The sequence below is a fragment of the Abramis brama genome, assembly GCF_963993115.1.
Source record: "Abramis brama genome assembly, chromosome: 8".
Taxonomy (NCBI): domain Eukaryota; kingdom Metazoa; phylum Chordata; class Actinopteri; order Cypriniformes; family Leuciscidae; genus Abramis; species Abramis brama.
The window spans coordinates 25,124,981-25,149,691 of record NC_139970.1 but is presented as its reverse complement, the minus strand read 5'-3'; the positions used below and the strand labels follow the sequence as shown (position 1 = coordinate 25,149,691).

Here is a 24,711-nt window from a genome sequence, read left to right as displayed (position 1 = left end):
AAAGTCAAGTGGGTCAGCCTCAGAATGTGTAAGCATCTTCCAAAATAATATATTGAGCAAAGCATCAGCTTAAACAATGGAGCTAAGTGGTACAGTTATCGAAAAGCATGGCCAAGAACCAACTAAATGGAACGATAAAATATCCCATCCATTCTTATCCACCTAGCAGCCCCAAAATCAATTCCAATCAACCCGCCAGAGGTCAGAGGAGAGGCTTCTTGTGCTCAGATACTCACACTCACTGTACTGCTGCAGCTGGGAGAATTCGGCTGGGCTAAGACACACCCAGTCTCCCATCTCGCTGATCAGAGCGCTCGCGGCGAGCTGGAGGAACCAAGCTGATTGTCCTCAGGTGAGGTATGAGAAAGAGATGGTATGATCTGGCAAGTTCATATTGCTTTCCTTTATGAGCAGATGGTGAATTGGCGTCCCTGATGAGGATTGGCGAAACAAGGGAGGGCGCAAGGACGAGGGCAGTGTGAAGGTGAGGTGCGTGCCGTGCCACCGGTCGGAGCAGCTCTGCTGTGGTGAGATGACGGGTGCACACGGATGACCTGTCAATTGGAGTTATCTATAGAGTAAGACAGAGAGAAAAATAGATTTAGTAACGTCTCTAAGCTGACTTAAGGTTATCGACTCATGTCAAGCATTATTTATTATACATTTATTACAAGGTCTCTGATTCTAGCAAACAGCCCAATGACAACAGAGCCTGTGTGCCTGTAATATCTCAATTGTTCCTCCAAGAGAGTAAATGGAGAGAACATGAAGACTTTTGCTTAAGTCCTGCTTCTCCAGAAATCTCACATGTGTCTCCTCTAGAGCGGTCTTCATCCACTTCATCATTTTCATTCTGGCCAATAATACCATATATTTAATATCATATCACATGTAAATATATTAATATATAGCCTATATGGTTTTCACAACGCTGACATTTTTTTCAATATTTTATTTAATTCAACATAGAATTTATTACACAAACTTTTAGGCTATTTCAGAAGCTGCATCTGAACTGGTATTTAGATATATTATTATACATCAACATTCTTCAGTTCAAAATATATTCTTTCATGTTCCACAAAAGAAAGTCATACAGGTTTGAATCGACACAAGGGTGTGTAAATGTAAAATAAAAGCATGTAAAATAAATGCACACCTCAGATCACTTCCTCCTTACTCTTAACCTCAACCTGGCTCAGGACACAACACGCACTCCTCCACGGGTCATCTTTTGGCGTTTTTCCTTACGCTCACCCTCCTGCCTATCCTCTTTGGTCTCATCCACACTTCCTCAGCTCTCAGCTCTCATCACTAGATACTAACAGTGCAAGGCATCATTTATGCCGTTTGGAATGCTGTGGGCTTATATTTTAAAAATAAGAAACTCAATGACATAAGGTTGCTTTCAATTTCAAATGCTGATGTGCGCTTTGTAAAGAGCCCTCGCGCATGCGGCTGTGTGCGTCTCTGTGTAAGTGGTTAAATGTAGGCCTACCTGCATCTCAAAATGCTTTTTAGGCTACTATTTTTATGTTTTGAAGCTATATTAGTTTATATATATACAATGACCTACTTAGTTCAGGTGCAAGGCGGGTGTGTTAAATGCGTTCAATTAAATGCGTTTAAAATTTATTTTAACGCATACATTTTAAATGAACATGTTAAATCGCCAGCCCTATATATAGGCTATTTACAGCCCTATATATATATATATATATATATATATATATATATATATATTAGTGCTGGGCAACGATTATAAAAATAAAAATATTTATATCACCCAAAATAAAAGTGTTTAGTGTTTACATAATATACGTGTATGTACTGTGTATATATAAATACACACATATGCATGAATATTTTTGATAAATATTTGCATGTATATACTGTATATATATATATATATATATAAATATATATATACAGTGGTTAACGTTGGATTTGGCAAGTGGGGGAACCCTCCAATTTTGTGTAGGTGCAACAGGGGAAAATGACTCACCGTGGGACTACATATTGAGTATTGTGGTATAGCAATACTTTTTGGGACAAGAGTGTCACTGTGGCACCAAGTATCACACCACAATATGGAACACAACCTTGTTTTTCACAATGTAAATTTAAACATAAAAATGGGAAGTCCAAAACGGACTCAAATGTGAGGTAGTTAGGGGGGTTCGGGGGCATGCTTCCCCTAGAAAATTTGGATTTCTCTGACCTACATATGTGCACTTTAGGGCTTTCGAAGGCTAAAAAAAATTCTAAGAAATTTATCAATTTAAAACCTTGTCATTAGATTGTCAGTACCTGCTCTCTCCTCATCTTCATCTTTCTTTTTCTCTCAGTCTCCTTATCCTGCCCTATTTCTTCCCCTCCTAAAGCTGAACTTTGACTGATAGTCTTTTCATTTTCGTCTGTGTCAGTGAAGAAAGTAAACATAGGCTCAACTGATATTTATATGTTTTATGAATCATTTTCTGAGACAAGTTAATTTACTCAAGGCTACCAGGAAAGCTGTAGCCTATAAGTCAGTATTGCCAATAGGAACCTTCTACAAGCTTTGGAGTTTGAAAACGTCTGTTTTTAAATGTTAAAAGTAATTTTAAATAATACAAATGATAGTCTACGTTTAACGCAGTTGGTGGAATTGGCAGACGTTCCCTTAGGCATCATCACGCGTCAAAGCATTCTCAGGTATAAATATAATGTATACAGGGGTTAAAGTGGGCCGGAACGGACCGGAACTGTGTTCTGTATTATATATATATATATATATATATATATATATATATATTTGTACATAATTTATATTATATATACATATAAATATTTTATATATAAAATAACAAATTTTTCTTAAATATATACATGCATGTATGTGTATTTATATATACAAAATAATTATACACAGCACACACACATATATTTTGTGAACACAAACTTATATTTTGGATGTGATTAATCACGATTAATCGTTGCCCAGCACTAATATATATATATATATATATATATATATATATATATATATATATATATATATATATATATTTATATATATATATATATATATATATATATATATATATATATATATATATATATATATATATATATATATATATATTTATATATATATGAAGAGTTCAGATGCAAAAACCTCTGAAATTTTCTTCTAGAATGATCATTTTTATCAAGCTCGTTTATTTAAGTTCAGTCATTTCACTTAAATGGCAATTAATAGGTAATTTTCATTGCCATTTAAGTGAAATTACTGAACTTAAATATACAAGCTTGATAAAAAAAAATTTCAGATGGCACTTAGAGGTTTTTGCATCTGAACTCTTCATATATATATATATATATATATATAATATTCATTTACTGAAATACACATCATATTTTAAGTTTACTCAATACATTTTAAACTTTTAGCTAAATTTGAGCTAGTCAAATCTTGAAGACCCCTGCTTTCAGTTTCAGACGAAATCTGAAAGATAGCATCTGCAATAATTCTCTCACTTTTTTCCATTCAAGAGATTTTACAACAAACATATAAGACAAGATTTAGACAACAGTAAGCCTCCTGGGACAAGAGAAAGCAACCTCTGAGCAATACAATTTTACTTGAAAATAATGATGTATCTCCTTTTGTTTTTGACAAGGTGTAGAACTCATGCAGTGTGCTGTCTTTGCCTTCAGTTGGACATTGTCTGCGCTCCAGTACACCCAGTTAAAACAACATAGCATTGCTCCTCCATATAGCTCTGAGTTCAAAGGGCCACTCAGCAAATGACTCACATGGGCTTGGCCTGCTTCCGTGCTCAGCATGCCACACCAATCAATGTCCCTCGCTCTCTGTCTGCTGAATAATCTCGTTCTGTCTCTATTTCTCTCTAGCTTTGTCTCTCTCCCTGTTCTGACACTCCTGAAGAGTTTAAGCAGAACGAGAAATCAACAGCACTTTACCAGCACATTCACAGGGAGGGAAGAAACAGACATAAAATCTGTGAGAGGAGCCGACGCATGAGAAACTGCCATGATGAGAAGAGGAAGAGACAGAGTAAAAAGACAAAAATCAATGGAGTTGATAGGGCTGCCATGAGTTACAGCATGCCAGGGAGTAAGTTCATTCCCACTGGTTTAAAAAGCACAGAGCGATGTGTGATGTTTGTTGAACAGAGAAAAGAGTTTAAGCACGAGGGAGGACGAAGACAAGAAGAATAAAATAGTCTACACAAAGTGTAAAAAAAAGTAATATAAAGCCAAGGTAAAAAAAAATATATATCAATGGTCAAACAATAAAATGAATTAATATTAGGTGTTTCAAGATGTCATGCACCCTGAAGAATCTGTACCACAATACCGTTATAGAGTTTGCAATAGAGAAGCACCGGTTGACCGACCATAAATGGGAACCGGCCGCTTGCGGATCAAGTGTTTGGAGAAAAAATCTTCTGGTTCTGATTTATGGTCAGTTGACCGGTTTTTAAGTTTTATTTTGGCCGATCTCTATTGCGGACTTGCATGCAAACTGCATTGCAACCATTTCCCAAAATGTAATTTGTGTGGAAATATTAACAGGACGTTAACACAGGCCAGAGACAGGACACACAGAAGACGGACACAAAAAAGTGAACACAGATGCACCTGCTGAGCAAATACTGTACCAGGCACAGCAAGCTCACTGTTCGCGATTCTCGAAATATAGGAAGAAATATTTAAATTGGGGGTGGGGGTTGGGAACTGACTGTCTTCAGAAAAGTTTCAATGCCATATTCTTTTCCTCTTACCTCCGTATAAAGTAGTGTTTATAAGCGCAGTGCTGCTTTGTGTACAGCGGTACCAAAAGAAACCTCTGCTGTTCCATAAGCGCCACCTACTGTCACAGAGTGAATTTGCATTTTCATTTAGTCCATCTGCTGTTTTTGTTTTGTGCAAGTGTCTTATGTAGCATAATTTCACAAATATAAAGTCAGACCATTCTGTTTTTGCTTTAAATCTTGAAATTAAACAATCTAATTCAAATCAAAAACAACTGCTCATGCTACATGTGTGTAGCATCTTTGTTTGGATCGTGATTAAAATGCAGTGGTTCCCTCTCATTTCAAATGGCTACAGATATTTTATGTTTAAGGCTAGTTTGCCTGGTATAGAGGAAATAAACAAATACATTTGCTTAAACAAAGAAGAAAAAAATGGGACAGTTTGCTTGTAATACATCGGAATCTGCCTTGAAAAGTCTTTGACATCAACAGCAAAATATATTGGAAGTGTTTTTACATTTCTTTTAGTTTATTTTGCTATCTTAACTGGATGATTTTAACAGCACTGTCATTCAAAAAAGGGAAACACTTATGACACTGTCAAAAGAGACAATCGAGGCTGATTTGCTGTGTGATTATAAATTAATAAATGAAATAATTGTATTATTTACCATTAAAATTAATAAAAAACAAAACTTTCTTGATTTCAAATGACTGGAATGGGATTCTTTAATTTGAGATTAATTCAAATTCAGTTCTGTGGAAAACATTGTAAAAGCACAAACAAAGGAAGCAAAAACTGATAAACAATAAGTGGATTATTGAGAACGAAAATATGGCAATCAGTTGTAGATAAATAAAGATAAAGATTTTGGCATAGGTGCTGATATAACTGTATTGAAACACACAGAAAAGCAGAGATTATCACTGTGTGAAATCTTGCCTGTTATTCTGAAGTCTCAAAATGAATCATCCAACCCAACTAAACTCTCCACATTGACATCTATTATTGAACATTCTTGAGAACAGTGCATGGCCAGACAGACGATTGTAACGTGTATGTTCAGTTTTGGTGTCTAAGTTAGTTAGTTTCCCTGGCTGTTAATTAGTTCTATCACACCCGTTCTGTTTCATACTAATTACTCCCCATGTATTTAAGCCCTGACCCCCGGTTTCACAGACCAGGCTTAGCCTAGACCTAGACTAAAATGCATTACTGAGCTGTTTTAACTTCTGTCCGGTCTCGGACAAAGAATACTACATTTATGTTTTTTTATGTGTTCGGTTTCTTGAATTTAAAAATAATAATGCATAAAGTTACATGCCACTCCTGCATAAAAACGCATCCTCAGAACTAAGGAAACAGGATACTAATTGAAACATTGCTTCAAATTAAGTTTGATTATCGATGATTATCTCTATAATTAAATGATCAATCCAGTCATGCAAGCCTGTCTGGTATTATGGAAATAATAGAAAGACAAATAAGTCAGTAATAACTCATCAAAACCCTGACATGACTGTGTACCTTAAGCATAAACAACTTACATATCCATTAATACGAGAAGTCATATGAGACAATACATTTTCCCCCATAATTCATTTTACTTCAAAATGATTTACTGGTCCATAATCAAGGACGTAATTTCTGTTACCATCTGTGACTTCAAAGTGAATTTGCTTTTCCCTTGTGGAACATTTCACATAGAGACCAAAAATAGAACTGAACTATTCCTATGGGACAAGACCCAAAAGTATTAACTCTGGATTACACACAATATATCTGATTCCCAAAATTAAACTCTCCTTTCAGCTTGCCAAACATGATATCAATAACACGGTCTAGGATAAATAATATAAAAACTTGTCATAACTGTACTGAGCCACTTTATAAATATGTGCCAAATTAGCACAACATAGAACATCGCAGCCAACAAAAAGGGTTGGTTTGAGTCCAAGTGCTCTAGTGACAGGCTTGTATTTCTGCCTACCCTTAAAATAAGTCCTTTTTCACATTTTAATTCACAGTTTAGCAAAGGTTACTCACAATCTGCTAGTGAGGATCAAAATAACCAAACTTATATTATATTTCACAAAGCTTGAGAGAGTTCATAGTGAATTTAAAACATCCTGCTCAGGGGAAGAGGCTCTGATTTCTGCTACACTGAGAGAGGTGGGGAAAAATCAATTCTGCAACAAATCGTGATTCTTGAGATTTTTAATTGTTACCATGAAAAATGTATTTTTAAATGCTCTTAAAATGTTTATTAAATGATTGATACAGTACAATAAAATAGTAACCGTCTTTCTACACTGTTATGTTCATTCAGTAGTGATCATCCACATTACCTTTAAAGACATTTTAAAATGGGAATTCCCAGACATTTTACTGGGAAGAATGTTTAATGTGACTTGGGGCCCTATTTTAACGATCTGAAACGCAAGTATCAAGCGCAAAACGCAATTAACTTTGTGGGCGGATCTCGGGCGCTGTTGCTATTATACCGGCGGGATAATTGACTCTTGTGCCCGACACAAATCTAAAATGGGTTGGTCTGAAGTAGCTTCATTATTCATAGGTGTGGTTTGGGCGTAACGTGAAATAAACCAATCAGAGCGTCATCTCACATTCCCTTTAAGAGCAGGCGCGCTTGTTCTATAGCGGATTCCTATTATAACGGCGGATTTGCCAGGCGCACGCCAGCAGCGGTTCACAGCCGAGGAGACCGACGTTCTCGTCAGGGCCGTAAAAGACAGAGAAGTGACGTTGGGGACGGAGAAACACACCCAGATTAGCTTCGGTTAAACAGGCGTATGATAATTTGGGTAAATGTGTAAACTAGATTTATGCTTTTATAATAATCTATCTATCTATCTATCTATCTATCTATCTATCTATCTATCTATCTATCTATCTATCTATCTATCTATCTATCTATCTATCTATCTATCTATCTATCTATCTATCTGTCTGTCTGTCTGTCTGTCTGTCTGTCTGTCTGTCTGTCTGTCGTAATAATGTATGATTTGCAAAAATGAAAATTGCTGCTTCTGTGTAGATGTTGATTATGGCCAAGCATGTGCCCTTAAAATAGCATATGAATAACATGCGCAACGCGCCACTGACTTTAAACTAGTTTTTTTTCGCTCAGTGGCGGAATTGTTTTCTAAACGTGCAAAATAGCATGAGGGAACGTTTGCGCCGGAACACGCCTCCTCTTTGCGCTGAACCGCCTCCGCGAGCGCAAGTGTATTTCTTAGTTAACCGACGTGCGTCTGTGGAGGGAAAAGTCTGCTGTGCGCGGGTGCAAAATAGGAATGATACATGCGTCGCTGTACAAAGTCAATTGCGCTGGGTGCAAGATAGGGCCCTTAATGTTCTAAAACAACAACCAGTGATGCTGTGTCAAGTTAAAAGAAGTTCAACTTTGAAAACTCTTTGTTTGTCTTTGTTTTATTGTTGATAATGTGTTTCTTTGTTATTTATATTTTTGAAGCTATTTAGTTGAATTATTATTAGTTTTTACAATTATTTTAAAGAGTACTTTTAATTAAATATTTTAAGACTTAAACAGACATCAACATTCTGGAAATCAAAAGCCAAATTGTATAAAATTCCAAAATACTTTTTAAAAAATTGACATACATATCATATGAGCAAAATGAGCTAAATATTGTTGTAATTTAGAATTGCGAGGTCTATGGCAATTATCAGTCCTAAAAGTAAGTATGGGCCAATTTTCATGACCACTGAAATCATACTTCAGATGTTGATTTCACGGTTAAAAAATTGCTATTTATCTAAAGAAGACAAAAGCACCATAGGGTCTTGTTTAAAGAATGAGATCATGTTACCCTGGTGTCTCAAACAGACAGGCTGAAAATTTTGTTTTATCGAGGTGCCATAATTTCCTGCTGCTAGAACGCTGTAAGAATCAAATCCACCTGCTCCATCCTTATGAAAAGAGACGTGCCGTGCTGAGTGCTAAAAGGTGGAAAATGTGAGGTAGAGTCAAGGTGAAAAGGTGAGAAAATAAAAAAAGAAACGAGAGAAGACAGAGACTATAAACACATAACCGTCATCTATTAAGATAAAAGGTTTGTGGTAAAGGATTTCATTCTAGTATCACCAGAAGAAGGAAAATATTTTTTATCCTCCCACCATGCAAACTGCCTTTCACTTTGCTCCATTCCTCATTACGGTTAGAAAAACATTTCTTCCTGTGTGGGATTCCCTGATCACTCATTGTATTTTTCTCCTCCTAACAATGTAAGCTATACATCCATAAGTTATTACTGTCAAGGGCAGAATTCACTAATTGGCCGGGTAAGGAAATGTGTACATTAAAGGAAGGATCGAGAGACAAAGTTAATGGCTGTATTGTGCAAAAGTGTGTGTGTGTTTGTGTGTTAATGGGCTGCTCGAGCCACGTGCTGATCAACAGGATGGGGCCTCCCCTCTGTGCAGAGAGGGATTCTGTTTGCTCAGACAGTTGCCTGGCAACCTGACGTCATAAGTTTGCAGCAAGGAGATGAAATGAAAGCGGTTATGGGTTTGTCTGTGTGTATCAGAGGGAGTGTGTGTGTACATCAGTGCATTATGGGATCTGTGTTTGTACCAGTCCACAAGAAAGCAAAACATAATGCAACGTCATTCTCATATACCGTTAAATTGGATGCATGTAAACATAAAACGTGAAAAAATGAGAAGTGCACTACACCCACATTTCAAAAAGTAAACTGATTTAATTTTTTTTCCATTTATGTCAATAAACCATCTTACTGGACCAGGTCCAGTACACTACATGCATATATGATAAATGTGGACAACTTACTGTAGATGTAAGGAGATGTTAAAAAACAAATCATTAATGACATGAAGGTTCATACATCAGACAAAATTCTTAAGTGTAAATCAATAGTTTGAAAAATAAAAGATTCCACTATCTATATACAGTATGAAATGGTCTCTAGATTGACTCCTGTCTTTAGACGTCATAAATTACTGAGCTTGTCAGAGCTGTGGTGCTTAGAGCTCGGGACACATACAGGAGCTGGTGGTTCATGGGAAACCAGTTTCATGTCCTGATCCCATTCACCCTTTCTCAGCCCAATATTCCTGTCAACACTAAACAACTATCCCAGTATAAATAAATGTGAAAACTGCCCCCAAAATTAAGCCTGTTCTATATTTTTATTGCATTAGTTACAGTTTAAACTCTGCGCTTTATGATTTCTATGTATATTGTGGCATATTCAACATATTTCCACTTAACAATTTGATCTGAACTCAACTATTTTTCTGCTTGCCCAATCAGTCTTGTGTTACTAGCCCTACTACAAAAATGATACATTTTAATTTTAGCAGCATAATTGATTGTTGTTTCATAATTTATAATATTGATTAGACAACAAAAATTTTACTTTGCAATAATAACTGTAATTCATACAATGCTTCCAAGTCTATCACACATCATTTTCACAATCAAATCTATGTACAGTTGTGGCAAGCAGGACGAGGCCGTGGGCCGTTGGAGGACGGCACGAAGCCTATGGCGTGATTACTGATGAGCGCCTCCTGCACGCTGCACTGGTCTCGTATCTCTCACGGAGGAGCTTCGGACTCATAAAAGAAGGAGCGACGAAAGTTAAGGATGAGAGAGGACCAGGCCTAGACTTTACGTTGTGTTTTGTCATTTTGCACTTGACCTACTTACGCACCACTCATCTACTGTCTCTCTCTCTCCCCTCGATGAACCACATCCCCCTCGCCACAACAGTATTTCAGAAAGCTATGACGTCATGATTTTTTAGCAGCTGTTACTCCAGTCTTCAGTGTCACATGATCCTTCAGAAATCATTCTAATTGGCTGATTCGATTCTCAAGATACATGTCTTATTATACATGTTGAAAACATTGTGTTCATATTTTTGTGGAAACCATGCTACATTATTTTTCTTCAGGATTTTTTGATGAACAGAAAGTTCAAAGGAACAGCATTTATTTGAAATACAAATCTTTTGTAACATAAATGTCTTTACTGTCACTTTTGATCAATTTAATGCACCCTTGCTGAATTATAGTATTAATCTTTAAAAAAAAAAATCTGACCCCAACTACAACGTACAATAAATCACAGAATGTAAAATATTTATGTTTTCAGGGCATAAACATGACCAATGAACACAAGATGTAGTAAAATGTACCGTTCCACCAATATGTTTGAAATCTCTCTCACACCGAACCCTTACTGTTGAACCCTGGAGGTGTTTTTTCCCCTGACTTACAAGCTCAAGCAAATTCCTCTAGATCAGACTGCAGCAGGAACAGGGTCTAGACTGGGACAGAGCGTGTTGTCCAGCAAAAGGCTTGTACAGTGAACACAGATCTTATCCAGAGATATTTTACCTCTTAGTGCCATTAAACAGTATGAGCCTCATTATTCTCTCTTTCCATCCGCTCTCTCTCTAGCAGTGAAGAAATGCATGTACCCTATTCCATTTGCCTCTCTGTCTCCAAATGACACTCCATTATCCTCCAGCCCTGGAGTATTTATACCATTCCCTCACATCTATATTAGATCTTTCACTCTATTTCTCTCTCTTCCTCCCCCACTTTTCTCCAAACTACTTGCTCGGTCCATGATTCATCTCCTTTTCATGTAGAATTGATGTGACCATTCTTTTACATGTACCTCTTTATTTGACCCTTTCTCAGATCCATTATTAAACTCTTTCTACGCAGCCCACAGATAGTTTCTCTATGTAGTACTGTCTGGGGAAGGTGCGAATGATTACACTGTGCCTTTGTAATGTGGGTGCAACTGACATAACAGTTTCAGCATGACAGAGATGTGATGGACTCCTGCACAGGCACAGCCCACTATGGAAAAGAACTTCACGGTTCAAAAAGCAGCGAACTGATAAACTGGAATCTCAGCGATCGTCGGTTGAGCTTTGACAGGGCTACAGTATGAGCAACTTTCTCTTATTTTCTGCCCTGTTTATAACATCCCTTCCCACTCTGCCCCAGACACAGAGTTTCCAATAACCTTATTAATCATATTTGCACCATTCAGTAAAGTACCAAAGGAAATTATTATTAACGTAATTAGCAATAAAAATCCACTTGCAGCCGCCCTCTTCAAGTCCTGTCACGACCTTCCTCCCACTGAACATGAAATGTTTTAACAAAAATTAAACAGTGAGCTAATACATATTTCAGGAAAGTCTTTCTCATCAGCAGCCTAAGCTATCTGAATCGTTGCTGTAAACATCTCTGTATAATTTATAATTGGTTATACATTCAACTTTTGTGTTTCCATTCATTAGGTTTTAAGTGTCTTTTATGCAAACATGTCTCTAAAACAACTCTAAGCCATAAATATACAGTAACAAACCATACATAAAATATAGGATAATACAATGTCTATAAACAAAGTCATATTCCACTGACAAATTTACATCTCACATTAGTGGAATTTTAGTGAGATGCTTATGTAGAAATGCAAGCAACAGTAAGGAACTCGAAGCGGAGCACAACTGCATTATTATGTGAAATTATCCAGATCTACAAGCCTCTCAGTCCAGACTTGACACTTTAACTGCGTCATGCTTTTTCACTAGGCCATTTCGAAACACCTTTACAGTAAGAAATGTTCTTATCCATGGTACTGTGCCTAAAGAACATCTATTAGTTACGAAAACAACAACTGTTTTATTTATTCATTCATAGAGGAAAATAATGAAATCTGGTGCTAGCTAGCTAGTTCCACGCTGCTAGCTGGCTAGTCAGCCAAATTGGTTTTGCCGTGTAGTGAAGAGTCACTCAGAATCAATGCGCCAGAGAATAACTGTCTGCAGCTGCGTTTGTTTCACACACACACACGCACACACACATATGTTTTGTATCATGGTGAAGACCTCCCTTTGACTTCTATTGTACTTAAATTAAGCTGCTACTATCAAGGTCAAGGTCAATTTTATTTCTATAGCACCTTTTAACAACACGAATGTTGACCAAAGTGCTTCACAGTTACATAAAAAAAATTAGAGACAGACATTAGAGACAGAGCATATATAAAAAAAATAAAATAAAATAAAAAAAAAACATATATAAAAAGATTAAAACCTAACAACATCACTTTATCGACTTTTAGACTGCAACCATATCGTATTTCAAAAATGCATACAGGCCCTCTATGTCGGAGAAGCTCTAATAGATAATGGGAGTGTATTCCAAAGGCTTGAAGCATAAACTGAAAAATGTACTATGTACTAACCCAAACAAACCCTAACATTGTTTTTGCCATTTTACATGAAAATAGTTATTCCCTTTATGGTTCAACTTCATTCTACAAAGCGGACACCATTGTATAAGTTTACATTTACATTTAATCATTTAGCAGACACTTTTATCCAGAGCGACTAACAAATGAGGAGAGCAACAGAAGCAATCAAACCAACAATAGGGCAACAAGTATGCAAGTGCTGTGACCAGTCCCAGTTAGTATAGCACATTACACGTAGCAAGGTTGTTGTTTTTTAAATAGATATATAGAATAGTAAGTGTTAATGGGTCATGTGTTGATGAAAAAGATGCGTCTTCAGTTGAGTTAGGCTTGTCATTCCACCAACTTGGAACAGTCGAGGTAAAGGTCCGTGAAAGTGATTTTGTGCCTCTTTGGGATGGCACCACATGTTGTCACATGATCCTTCAGAAATCGTTCTAATATGCTGATTGGTGCATATTATTATTATATTAGTTATCAATGTTGAAAACAGTTCTGCTACTTAATATTTTTTGTGGAAACAGTGATTTTTCTTTTCAGGATTTTTGATGAATAGAAAGTTCAAAAGAACCGCATTTATTAGAAATAGCAGAATTTAATGTAGCCTATCCTTGCAGAATAAAAGTATTATTTTCTTAAAAATATATATTACTAACCCTAAACTTTTAAACAGTATTGTACATATACATATATTTAAGTATTAAAAGTCTTTGTGTTTCCAAGTGCACTGCTGTCCAGCCATAGCAGTAAAATCACTCGCCTCCAGGACAGCGGACAGGCTCACACAGAGAGTTTATACACAGGAGAATGAGACAGCGGCTGTGATGAATGAAAAATCTGCACAGAGTGGCAGGCTGAACAGCTGGGATTGAGAGGTTAGTGAGGGGCACAGAATCATCAAAATCCCAGCTTCCATAAACACAGTTCGCTCTAGAATTAAACAGCATGGCTGGGCCGCAGGAGTCGCAGTCCATTCAGAGACAACAGCAGTGCTACCATGTGCAGCCAGTTTCACTAACCCACACCCTGCTGCTTGTCACAGTCTTAAGTATGATAAGGTATGGTGTAATATTTTTGTAATATTCTCCAAAGAAGAACTCAACAGATCTCTGTGGTCTGGCGTGCAGCCGGAAGAAAGAGCTCTGACAGTGGATGAGAGTGGCAGCTAAAGATGTCACATTATCAAACCCTAGGGATGAGGCTGGAAGAGACCTGATAATGCCATTTCAATGACAGGAACTGCTGGCCTTTCACATGAAACTCCCAGATGTGCCAAAAAAAATTAGCAAGTTGCAACTTGAGTGTATTTATACAGTATGTGGTTGTAGACTGTCAACCTGATAGTACTTGTGCTTACAAAAATACGCTGTATGTTCAAGAAGTTTCAAGCAGTTTATATTTATTTCGCCACATATATTAACAGTTTACAATATTCACAATGTGTGCATGAGAAACGTAGGTGTACTGTAAGTAGAGTTTCGACACTGAGTCTTTTTGTTGTTGTGTGTAACACTGAATAAGTAGAAAAAAGCCATGAAATCTATTTATCTAATGATCTTTTTTACAATATGTTTTTATGAAACAACATACAGTATTGCAGCAAACTACTCAACCTTTGCTTGTTAGCAATTATAGTTGTCAATGACACACTTTTGACAGCCATTTTATAATCAGCTATAACATTTAGATCCATCAGGGAATAATAACTTCTGTCACAGGAATGCTTCTCATACTCTCAGTATATTTCGTTTTTTATTTTGTAATGCATAAAGTTTTATTTACAATATTTAAATTGTCCTCATATATGCCATGTTATAATATTTTAACAGCAATGTTCTATTTCATGTTAATTCTTATACATTTAGTTTCTAATACCTCATATTAATTGAGAAAATACACCATTTTTACTTTTAATAATTCATTTGTCACACCAAATTTAACCAAAGAGAACTGCTAAAGAAAATGGTGGAAAAACTTGGTGATCAGTTCTGTATTATTTAGCATTATTTATATAGTATTTAAGTATTCAAGTAATTTAATTAAATATTTCTATTTGACACAATTTATTTTTTTGTCTATTTAGTAATTCTTTAGTTTTACTAATTTTAGTACGCTTACTTTATCTCAGTTTTTAAGTCAAATTTTCTAAAGTTCTCATCTAATAGTTTATTTTATTTCAGCTTTATTTAGATTTCAGCATTATTTTATTTGGTCCCACTTTATATTAAGTGGCTTTAATACTACTATGTACTAACACTGAAATTAATCATTTGATACAATGGACCTATTGTGTACATACATGTTTTTACATTGTACTTATATTTAAAAAATACCTGCATGTAATTACAGCTGTAATTAATTTATGTAATTACATTTGTAATTACACTGTTGACCCTTTAACCCAGCCTTAAACCTTCCCATACCACCACACCTGTCCCTAACCTTACCCGTATCCCACCTCAATAGCAGCAAAAGTGTTTTACAATACAACATGAACACAATAAGTACATTGTACCTACTTTTCGATGTAAGTAAATAGTACTTAAAGCCACTTAATATAAAGTGGGAATTAAAAATGTACACCTAATAAATTCATACACATTTTATATCAGCATGATATAACACTTTCTCAAACAACTTAATGTTTTCAGTGGTTCTATGAATATCTATTTATACAGCAGGACTCATACATGCTTATACATGCTCTGCCCACAAACCCGCGGCCCAGCCCCTTTTATAATTTAAGGCCACAGAAGAGCTGCAGAAGGAACAGTGGAACAAATCAGAAAGAAAAAAAGCATCTCACACACTACTTAAGTTGAAATGTTGTCTGATTGATAGATGCACTGAGGGCATTTAGGTATGGATCTTCTTCTGGGTCTGTTTGGGCATTGCTGTCTGGGTAAAGATATTTTTTTTTTTTCTATTGATTTCACAGAAGCAGAATCGGCATAGCATGTCCAGGCCTAAAGAGCAGACAGGAGCATTTACAGTAACTCCCAACACAAAACTGAATATTGTGCTTACTTCATTGTTGTGACTCTATCTGATGCATTTACATGACATGCCTTTTAGAGTTCTCTTTTCTCACATCAAATACAGCTTGACGACGCTTTAAGTGCGAGCAACCACAAAGCAAATATAATTACTTACAGCTGCATTTGCCACTTATGCATTAGTAAAGTGTGTGACTGAATTGAGATTTAGCATGGTATCCTTAATGGTCCAAAATAATGTAATGGCTGATGAAACAGTACAAGGAAAGAGAATTTGACATGCACTGTTGAAATTAAGCAATGCTAAATGGGCATGCATTTAACGATCAATCTCAAAACACAAATTTACCATTATTTAGGCATGCAAGGTTCTTTTCGGTTGCACCACGTCAGAAAATCTATGTAAACAGTTTCTTTACAAAACTTTTTTCTTTATAAAAAGTTTAAATGATGTATAAATAAATTTCATTTAATGTTGGAGGCTGAACACCCTCATACATAATACTGGGAAAAATATTCTCTCTCTCTCTCTCTCTCTCTCTCTCTCTCTCTCTCTCTCTCTCTCTCTCTCTCCTGGGGCCTACATGCTCAAAGAATCCTGGGAGTATTTACAGAGGGGTTGGATGTCATGGCAACAGGAGGGTTTGGTTCAAAATTGCAATGCAATGACATGGAAAAGCCAGGCAAGACCTGCTCTGATTCCCAGCTATTGGAAACCTACTGCCCTTAAATCCAGCCAGAATGTCTATTAATGTAACTGAACATCAACAGCAGAGCACTAACCAAATGATCAAAGTGGAAAGAGCAATTTTTTTTTATTATTATATAATATTATATTTAAAATATAACACATATTTCCAATAATATTTATATATCTCTGAATTCAGATTTTTTTAATATAAAGTAATTATTATTTAATGCATTAATATATAAGAATTATTACTGGTATATTAAATAAATGTAATTATATTATGCAGCTAATATTTAATAAAATTAATATTCTGCAATTCTTCATATTATTATTATTATTAATATTTAAATAAAAATAGTGGGAAGAACATAAAATAATAAAATAAAATAATAAAAATAAAATATTAAAATATCAAAAAAATGATATAAAAACAATTATATTCCTGCTAAATTGTTGTTATATTTATTATTATTATTATTATTATTATTATTATTATTACTACTACTACTACTACTACTACTATTATTGTTGTTGTTGTTGTTGCAAGAACGATAAAGTAAATGACAATAACATGAAGTACCTACTTGGAAATAGGAAGAAGAAAGACACTAATGTACTGAAAGCCACAGCACTATATTGTAATATATGTGCCAACACTTATTCTAAATAAAACAACATGCATAGCTCCCTTTCCATTTATTTTAAAAAGTTTCCCACTAACACAGTGTCTCCCATAATGTGTACATAGTACATACTTCAAGTGAGGACACCAGGACAAAACACTGTGCTTCTCTACCAGAAACATATTCATCTACGGCATAGTTGAGCGGCATAGTAAAGATGAGAGACAAGCCAAAGAAAACAGTTTGATGATCAGTAAGTGTTTATTCAGGCTCTTCTTTATCGTGGACTCCATTAAGTTACTCTGTGGCTGACTGCTGTTTTTGACCTTGGGTAAAGTGTCATGAGCAATCTTTTCTCTTTCTTTATATTTCTACTCAGTGTGTCTTTTTATAATGACTGAGAGCATGTCTAATTATTACTGAGTAAAACATTGCAAACATGCACACAAGCATTCGGCATGCCCTCTCTGAGGACTGAAAACATGAATCGCGTCCTCAAGCAGCTATAGAGAAAAAGCTCAAAGCTTCTACCCATGAAAACACACACACACACACACAGTGCTCAAGCTGTTCCTGCTTCAGAGATCCTGTTGAGACATGAAGACCCAGTGCCTTTGGTGATTACATGATGAGCCTTAATTAAGCAAGCAGATTGGAGATTTACCAGCATCTCCCGACCACATGATAGCACAGGTTTGCGAAGAGAATGAATCATCGCACACATCAAAATTGATTGCATTCCCTCACAACAGAGATTGTGGGCCACACCAGGGCATCACGAAAGATGCCAAACAAACCCGGTCAAATAGTCGAGCTGAATTCCCCCCATATCAAAAGAATCCATCCATCATCCAACGGCATTGATCTCTCATCTGAGTGTGAAATATAAACACTATCTGCACTCAGCTCTGACATGGCATACAAACTATGACAATGTAGACCATAACAAAAGCACTAAGCAGGCAACATTCTACACGTGAACTCAACAAAGCACAGGAAACACCTAAAATCCTCTCCTGCAAGACGATGAAGATGGTGCAACTGAGACAAAAACCAAAATCAACACAAAGCGCAGCAATTAATTCAGACTCACAAGTTAAAAAGCCTTGATAAATGTGCACATTTTAGAGTGACAGTTTCTGATCTGCAGGCTTTCATTGCTGACTGACAGAACCATAGAGAACAGACACCGTGAGAGGAAAAAAAGGGTCACTGGCTCGGCAGGCAGCATTTATCGGTACGTGCACAGAGAAAACACATGAGAGCGCAGAGAACAGATGTGCGTGAGAGAAAAAAAGACAAATCTTACCCTATACCTCTTCTTGTTCAGGTGATGGTGCTCAGATCAGACTGCTCACAAACAAAATGCTTTTTTGAGCTCAGTCAGCAGCAGAAACATCCCTCCCCTCCTGCATTAATTAATTAAACCTTCTCTCACTCTCTCTCTCTCTCTCTCTGCCTCTTGTGATTATCCTTCAGTGTTGCATGCAACGCACTCTGGCTGTAGCGGATTTAAAATGTCCCTGCACTTTCTTCTCTGACAGCCTGTTTACAGAGCGCTCTGCTGTCGTTCTGTCTCTCTCTCGCTCTCTCACTCTCACTCTGCACACACTCTCTCTCTCATCAACAGTGCAATATCAAAGTGCTTCTCATAGGACCAGCCCTCCCCCTTGTGAACAACCCTAACCACCACAGTTAGTGCCCCTTACTGTAAAGTGTCACCACAGAATCTAAAATAATTTCTGCTATAAAGCCTTTTTGGACACAAAGAAAACTGAATAATGCATAAAGAATTCTGAATGTTAAAATGTGGCTGTAAAATAGCTTTTAAGGACATTTAAGTCATTCACTTTTTAAAATAAATGTATATATATATATTCTACTTAATTTTTTTATACTCTACAGTTCAAGTTTGTTGTGATAGAAATGACTAATTTTATTCAGCAAGATTGCACTAAATAGATTAATAATGACAGCGAACACATCTTCCAATATTATAATTTTTTTATTTAAAATAAATGCTGTTCTTTTGAACTTTATATTCATCAGAGAATCCTCATAGCACATTTTCCACAAAAATACTATAGGCGGATCAACTGTTTGCAACATTTATAATAAGAAATGTCACTGGAGCACCAAATCAGCATATTAGAATGATTTCTGAAGGATCATGTGACACTGAAGACTGGAATAATGATGCTGATTAAATATCTTTTCCATCACAGGAATAAATTTCATTTTAAAATATATTCAAATTTAAAACTGTTATTTAAAATTGTAAAAATATTTCACAATACTACTGTTTAAGTTTTAATAACATAAATGTTGCCTTGGGGAGATTAAGAGACATTTAGAAAAATCTTACTGACCCCTAATCTTACTAACATTTGAATGACAGTCACAGTGTATATTGCACATTTATTTATTTATTTAGTTTTCACAGAAAATAGTTTTGAGATCAAACTATAATTGATAAACCGCAGTACTGTAATGGAACCCCATTTGCGTGGATCCTATGTAATATTCTGATACAACAATCGTGGTAATAAAAACAGTTCTATTTCAAAACATGACTGGGCAGACTCCAGTTTTGCTCTTTTCTATTTTATAATAAATAACATGCTATATAACTCTGCTCATTCTGTAGAGCCAAATACAATCACAAAATATCATCATGCTGATATTATCTGCTACAAGCTAAAAGTTTATAGTAATTTGAGAAGATCACACAAATGTACCACTGTGACTTCTAGTTGGGGAAGTGTCATGTGGCTGGTGGTCACAATACCATTCCACTACAATTCAGACCTATTATTCATAAACAGAATGAGATCAGCACTAAACAACTCGTGATGCTTAACGAAAATCAGAGGATGACTGCAGACTATTTTTTTTTAATGTCACATTAGGATGATATAATGGTCCCTCAAAGGACGATGGGATGAGACCAGTGCTTATCAACCGAATAGGGAATTAAGCTGTAGCACCATCGCTCCATCACTTAATTTGAGAAGCAGACAAAGGGACAGAAATAGCCCAGGAGTGCTCCTCCCCTGCTCCTATGATCAAAAGCAGACTGTTTTTGTCTGGCTTGACTTTCACCTAGGTATGCCATATCCCATTTTAATTTTTTTTTTTTTGAAAAAGAGAGCAATCACGCATTTGCTCTAAAAAACCTTTTTAGGTAAGTGGTTTCAATCAGAGGGCATGAGCTGACCCTGAAGCCTCCGGCCTGTTGAGATTCTGCAGTTGAAGGGCACAGAGAAAAGATCACACTCTTGCCATAGACAAAAAAAGGAGTCTAAAAGATACGGCTGTCCTTAACGTGATAAATTCAGAATGGTAAACTGGCCTTCTTGTGCATATAGAAATAAGTGTTCAGGAAATATGTAGGAGTGTCAACGTGAGGAGATGTCTGTTTTCAGAGTGTTGAAGGTAACAGAGAAGAACCACACCATCTACATGCTTCTTATTATTGTACCATATATATATATAAGTACCATAAAAACCCACAAAGTGGTGAATTTACATGGTGAAACAGACTACACACAATTATGTTTGAAAAGGCAAGAGAAATGAAACAGCGAGAGGAACATTTCTATAGTTCTAGAGGGCTGCGCAACATGTCTGTTCTTTCTCTCTGTCTTTCTCTTGTGCTGTCTCTCTTTCTGACGGGACTTTCCCTTTTTCTGTTAGAGATGGAGGCGTTGCCTTGTGCCAGCAGAGCGTATGCTTTCACTTCCTGTCCCTATCTTATTGTCCTTTTTGTTTGAAGATATGAGCCAACACTTTTATGAATTAACATGCATTTGATTATAAATGAAAAAGACCTCATTTGCTCTAAATATTCTCAACCTAATATCTATATTAGGTTCTATCTGCTATATTAATATATATCTGCTGTGACAGGAAACGGCATTTACTTTTGTATCCACTGAGATGAAACTGACAGCGTGACCCTGCTGTAGAGAGTCTATATATGAAAGTCAGCAGGGTAAAGGGACAGAGACCCTCACACAGTGTCCAAAAGGACAAGAGAGAGCCTGGAGGGTGGGATTCACGTGCTATTTTTAACCCTCCGGCTGTCCCATCTCCCCAGTGAGCGGAAACACTGTCCTTCGCGCCTAACCTCAGAGCCCACTGGGACCAGTCACCTCATTATCATCATGAGAGAGAGCACCAGGGACCTTCATTTTTTCCTCATTTACTTACCAACGACGCATGAACCAGACAGCAGTAGAGCCAAAAGTATTGGCAGTGACATAAATCTTGTGTTTTGCAAAGTTTGCTGCTTCAGTTGTGGTGATGATTCAAATTGCTTCTAGATTATTGTTCAGAGGGATTAGATGTATTTTAAATAATTACAAAAAAGCTTTTTAAAAAATGAACTTTATCACAAAACCCGAATTTCACTTTTTATTGGCCCTGGCATAAAATGAACAACTAACATTATTTCACCATTCATGTCATCAGCACATAGGAAAGTGAGAACAAGTACTATTCAGGTGAAATCACTCTATCATTCTGATTGGATTATAAGACTAGACTGATTACTATAAAAGGAGGGAATTGTTTTCTTGTGTCAGTCATCATTGCTTTGCATCAAAATGCACATGCAAGGAAATTGCTGCAAAATATATTTCAACTGGAAGAACCATTTAGAGGATCATGAAGAACTAGAAGTAGAGGTTCAACTGCTTCAGGATGTCCCAGTGTCCAGCAAGCGCCAGGTCTCCTACGAAAAAACTCTGCCATGATCAAAAAATGGTATCAAAATGTCCTGCAAAAGTAACTTCTCCCAATGATCCCAATTTAGTGAGGATACATGCATTTTCCAGCATGATGTCTTTATTCACTCACGTTGATATTGTTTCTAACCTGCTTGACTTTTTCTTCTGTGAAACTCACTAGAAGAAATTCTACAGAATGTTCTAGTCGCTCTCTTCCATGCAATTACAATGAAAGAAGTATGAGGATTTCCACCTTAAACACTATATTCAGAAGACTGGGCCACTTTTATGATACTTTTATGACTTTTACTGATTTTTAAGGAAAATGGCTGAAGCCTCCCTAAATCTAGAAAGAGCTACAACACCGTTAAAATTTTTTGGAGTCAGCATTTTTTTTAAAGAAACTAATTATTTTATTAAGCAAGGAAGCATTAAACTAAAATTGACAGTAAAGACAAGAGATGAGTCAACTAAATGATACTGCTGCTGCTAGTCAACATTGGAAATACTAGTGCATGTACATTTATTTGTTTGCACACTGATGTTTTGCTTTATATTTTCAGAAAATGTTGCATTAAAAAAAAATACATTATTTTGAAAAGTGTATATCTGGAGCGGGAAAAAAAATCTTTTCATTTTACCTCAGTACATTTTTTGTCCTCAGTGTCACTCGCGGCAGGCTCAGTAAAATGTCCAGTTACACTTTATTTTAAGGGGTCCGTGTTAGTGTAATTACACATTTAAGTACTGAGTAATAATAATTAACTACATGTACTGTAGGGTTAGGATTAGGGTTAGTCACATGTCATTATGTATAATTTATAGTTATTACTACGGTAACCACATGTAACGTGTAACAAGGACAAGAACACTGATTACACCAAATTGTAATTAGAAAACTATTTTACAGGATTCGAGGTTCAGTTCATTGAGTGTTGCATATTGCAACAACAGGAAGTGAGATTTCCCAATACAGCGTCTGTATCCAACTGTGATCCAATTAAAGTGTAAACAATCCAGCATATAGTAATTCCAAATTTCCGCACTAATAAGTAGCTACAGATGTGGAAATAAAAAGACAGATTAGGAATGTCCTAAAGGCTATGTTGCCTTGTTATTTTTTTCTCTCTTTGAGTTGGAAATAAAGGGGGGGGGGGGGATGGGGGCACCAGTTATATGACCACCAACGGGTGCAGTGGACAAACAGTTCTGCATTAATGCACATCCTAGTCTGTGACAGACAACCATGTGGCTCCATTAAATCTCTACCCCATAATGAGATCCAAAGCTACATCAATGGCTGGCAGGCTCATCCCCAGGGACACCAAGACAGGAAGAGGAGATGGAGACGACGTGATGAAGAAGCACAGCACAAAACAACTTCAACAAACCTGACAAGCTTAAATTTCATAAAAACATCCGACTTATCCAATAACATTATAATTGTAATTCTTGGCTCACATAAATCAAGATAAAAATATGTTTTCGAAAGAAGTTGCAAAAAACAGATTATCATGATTTGAAATACTTTTTGAATTAGCAACAGGCGCTTACGTGCAGATAAAACAATAATAGCTTGTACCAGAAAAAAATATGCTAGTGATAAAGCAGTCTAAGGCACGTATGATTACCTTCACTGGTAAGAGGACTCCATGGGTACTTAGAGAGATTCGCTCATTTCTGGGAAAAACAGAGAAGTGCAATACATTTTCACACATCCACAGCCTGATACTGCATGTTACTGACACCCACCCACACGTGCATAAAGGTCACACATACGCACACAAGGTGAAAAATGTACTGCGTCGTATCCTTTTCTCACACAGGACAACACAAAAAAAAACTGACTGGCTTTCTATTGTACCACCTTTATTATTATAGTTGTTGCATGTAGTATCTGTACATTAAGTTAAAAAGCAGATTTTGGTAATTCGTGTAGATTGGTATTAACAGTATATATAAATAATAAAACATGCAGTTATAAGCTCTAAAACTTACAGGCACTCAATATGCTTTCCTGTTATATCTGAAACATTGGTTCACTATACAAAATACAGTGACAATCTAAATTCAAAGAAAATTAAAAAGCAATATGACATTGGAATGTATTATAGTGATTTTATTGTGTAGCCTAAAGGGTAAATGGTATTCAATACAAAAAAAAAACTACATTTTAATAATAATATAAGTATATATTATAATATTATTATTATTATTATAAGTAACAGTTAATTATGTGGTTGCAAAGCAACAAAGAATATAGACTGTGCAGGCACAGGTGTGTTTATAGTAGTAGTCAACCACATATTATGTGGCTTAACCAATCAGAATTTAGTTCTGTTTTAAAAACAATTCACTAAATGCTTAAAACAATAACTCTTTGCACAAACCACAGTATGAGGACAGAAACTTCCTGCGCTTGTAACACTGACAAAGACAGGTTGAAATCCTCAGCTCATCTTTTTTACCACAGTCATGCTCACATTTGCAAAGAGATAGAGCTCTGGTTTCCTCTGCAGGGACCTCCTGCTCTCACTTCAGCATTTCCTTTGATGTAAGCAACGGCACTACAGTAGCTTTACGCAAGCGAGTAAAAACATGGCCATCCAGTTTT

General features: G+C 36.1%; 1 protein-coding gene across 2 annotated transcripts in view; it reads right to left on the bottom strand.

The window, feature by feature from the left end:
- dgkg (diacylglycerol kinase, gamma) overlaps window positions 1–19,045 on the bottom strand; it is a 107,628-nt gene extending 88,583 nt beyond the window's left edge. Inside the window, exons 1-2 of one of the 2 annotated variants that reach the window (XM_084122276.1) lie at window positions 18,677–19,045; window positions 237–571 (exon numbers count right to left, since the gene is read on the bottom strand). In XM_084122276.1, the coding sequence (XP_083978402.1) occupies window positions 237–297 (61 nt within the window). In that variant the 5' untranslated portion in view covers window positions 298–571; window positions 18,677–19,045. The remainder of the gene's footprint in view (window positions 1–236; window positions 572–18,676) is intronic. The other variant, XM_084122277.1, reaches the window with a different exon arrangement.
- Window positions 19,046–24,711: the final 5,666 nt, after the last annotated feature.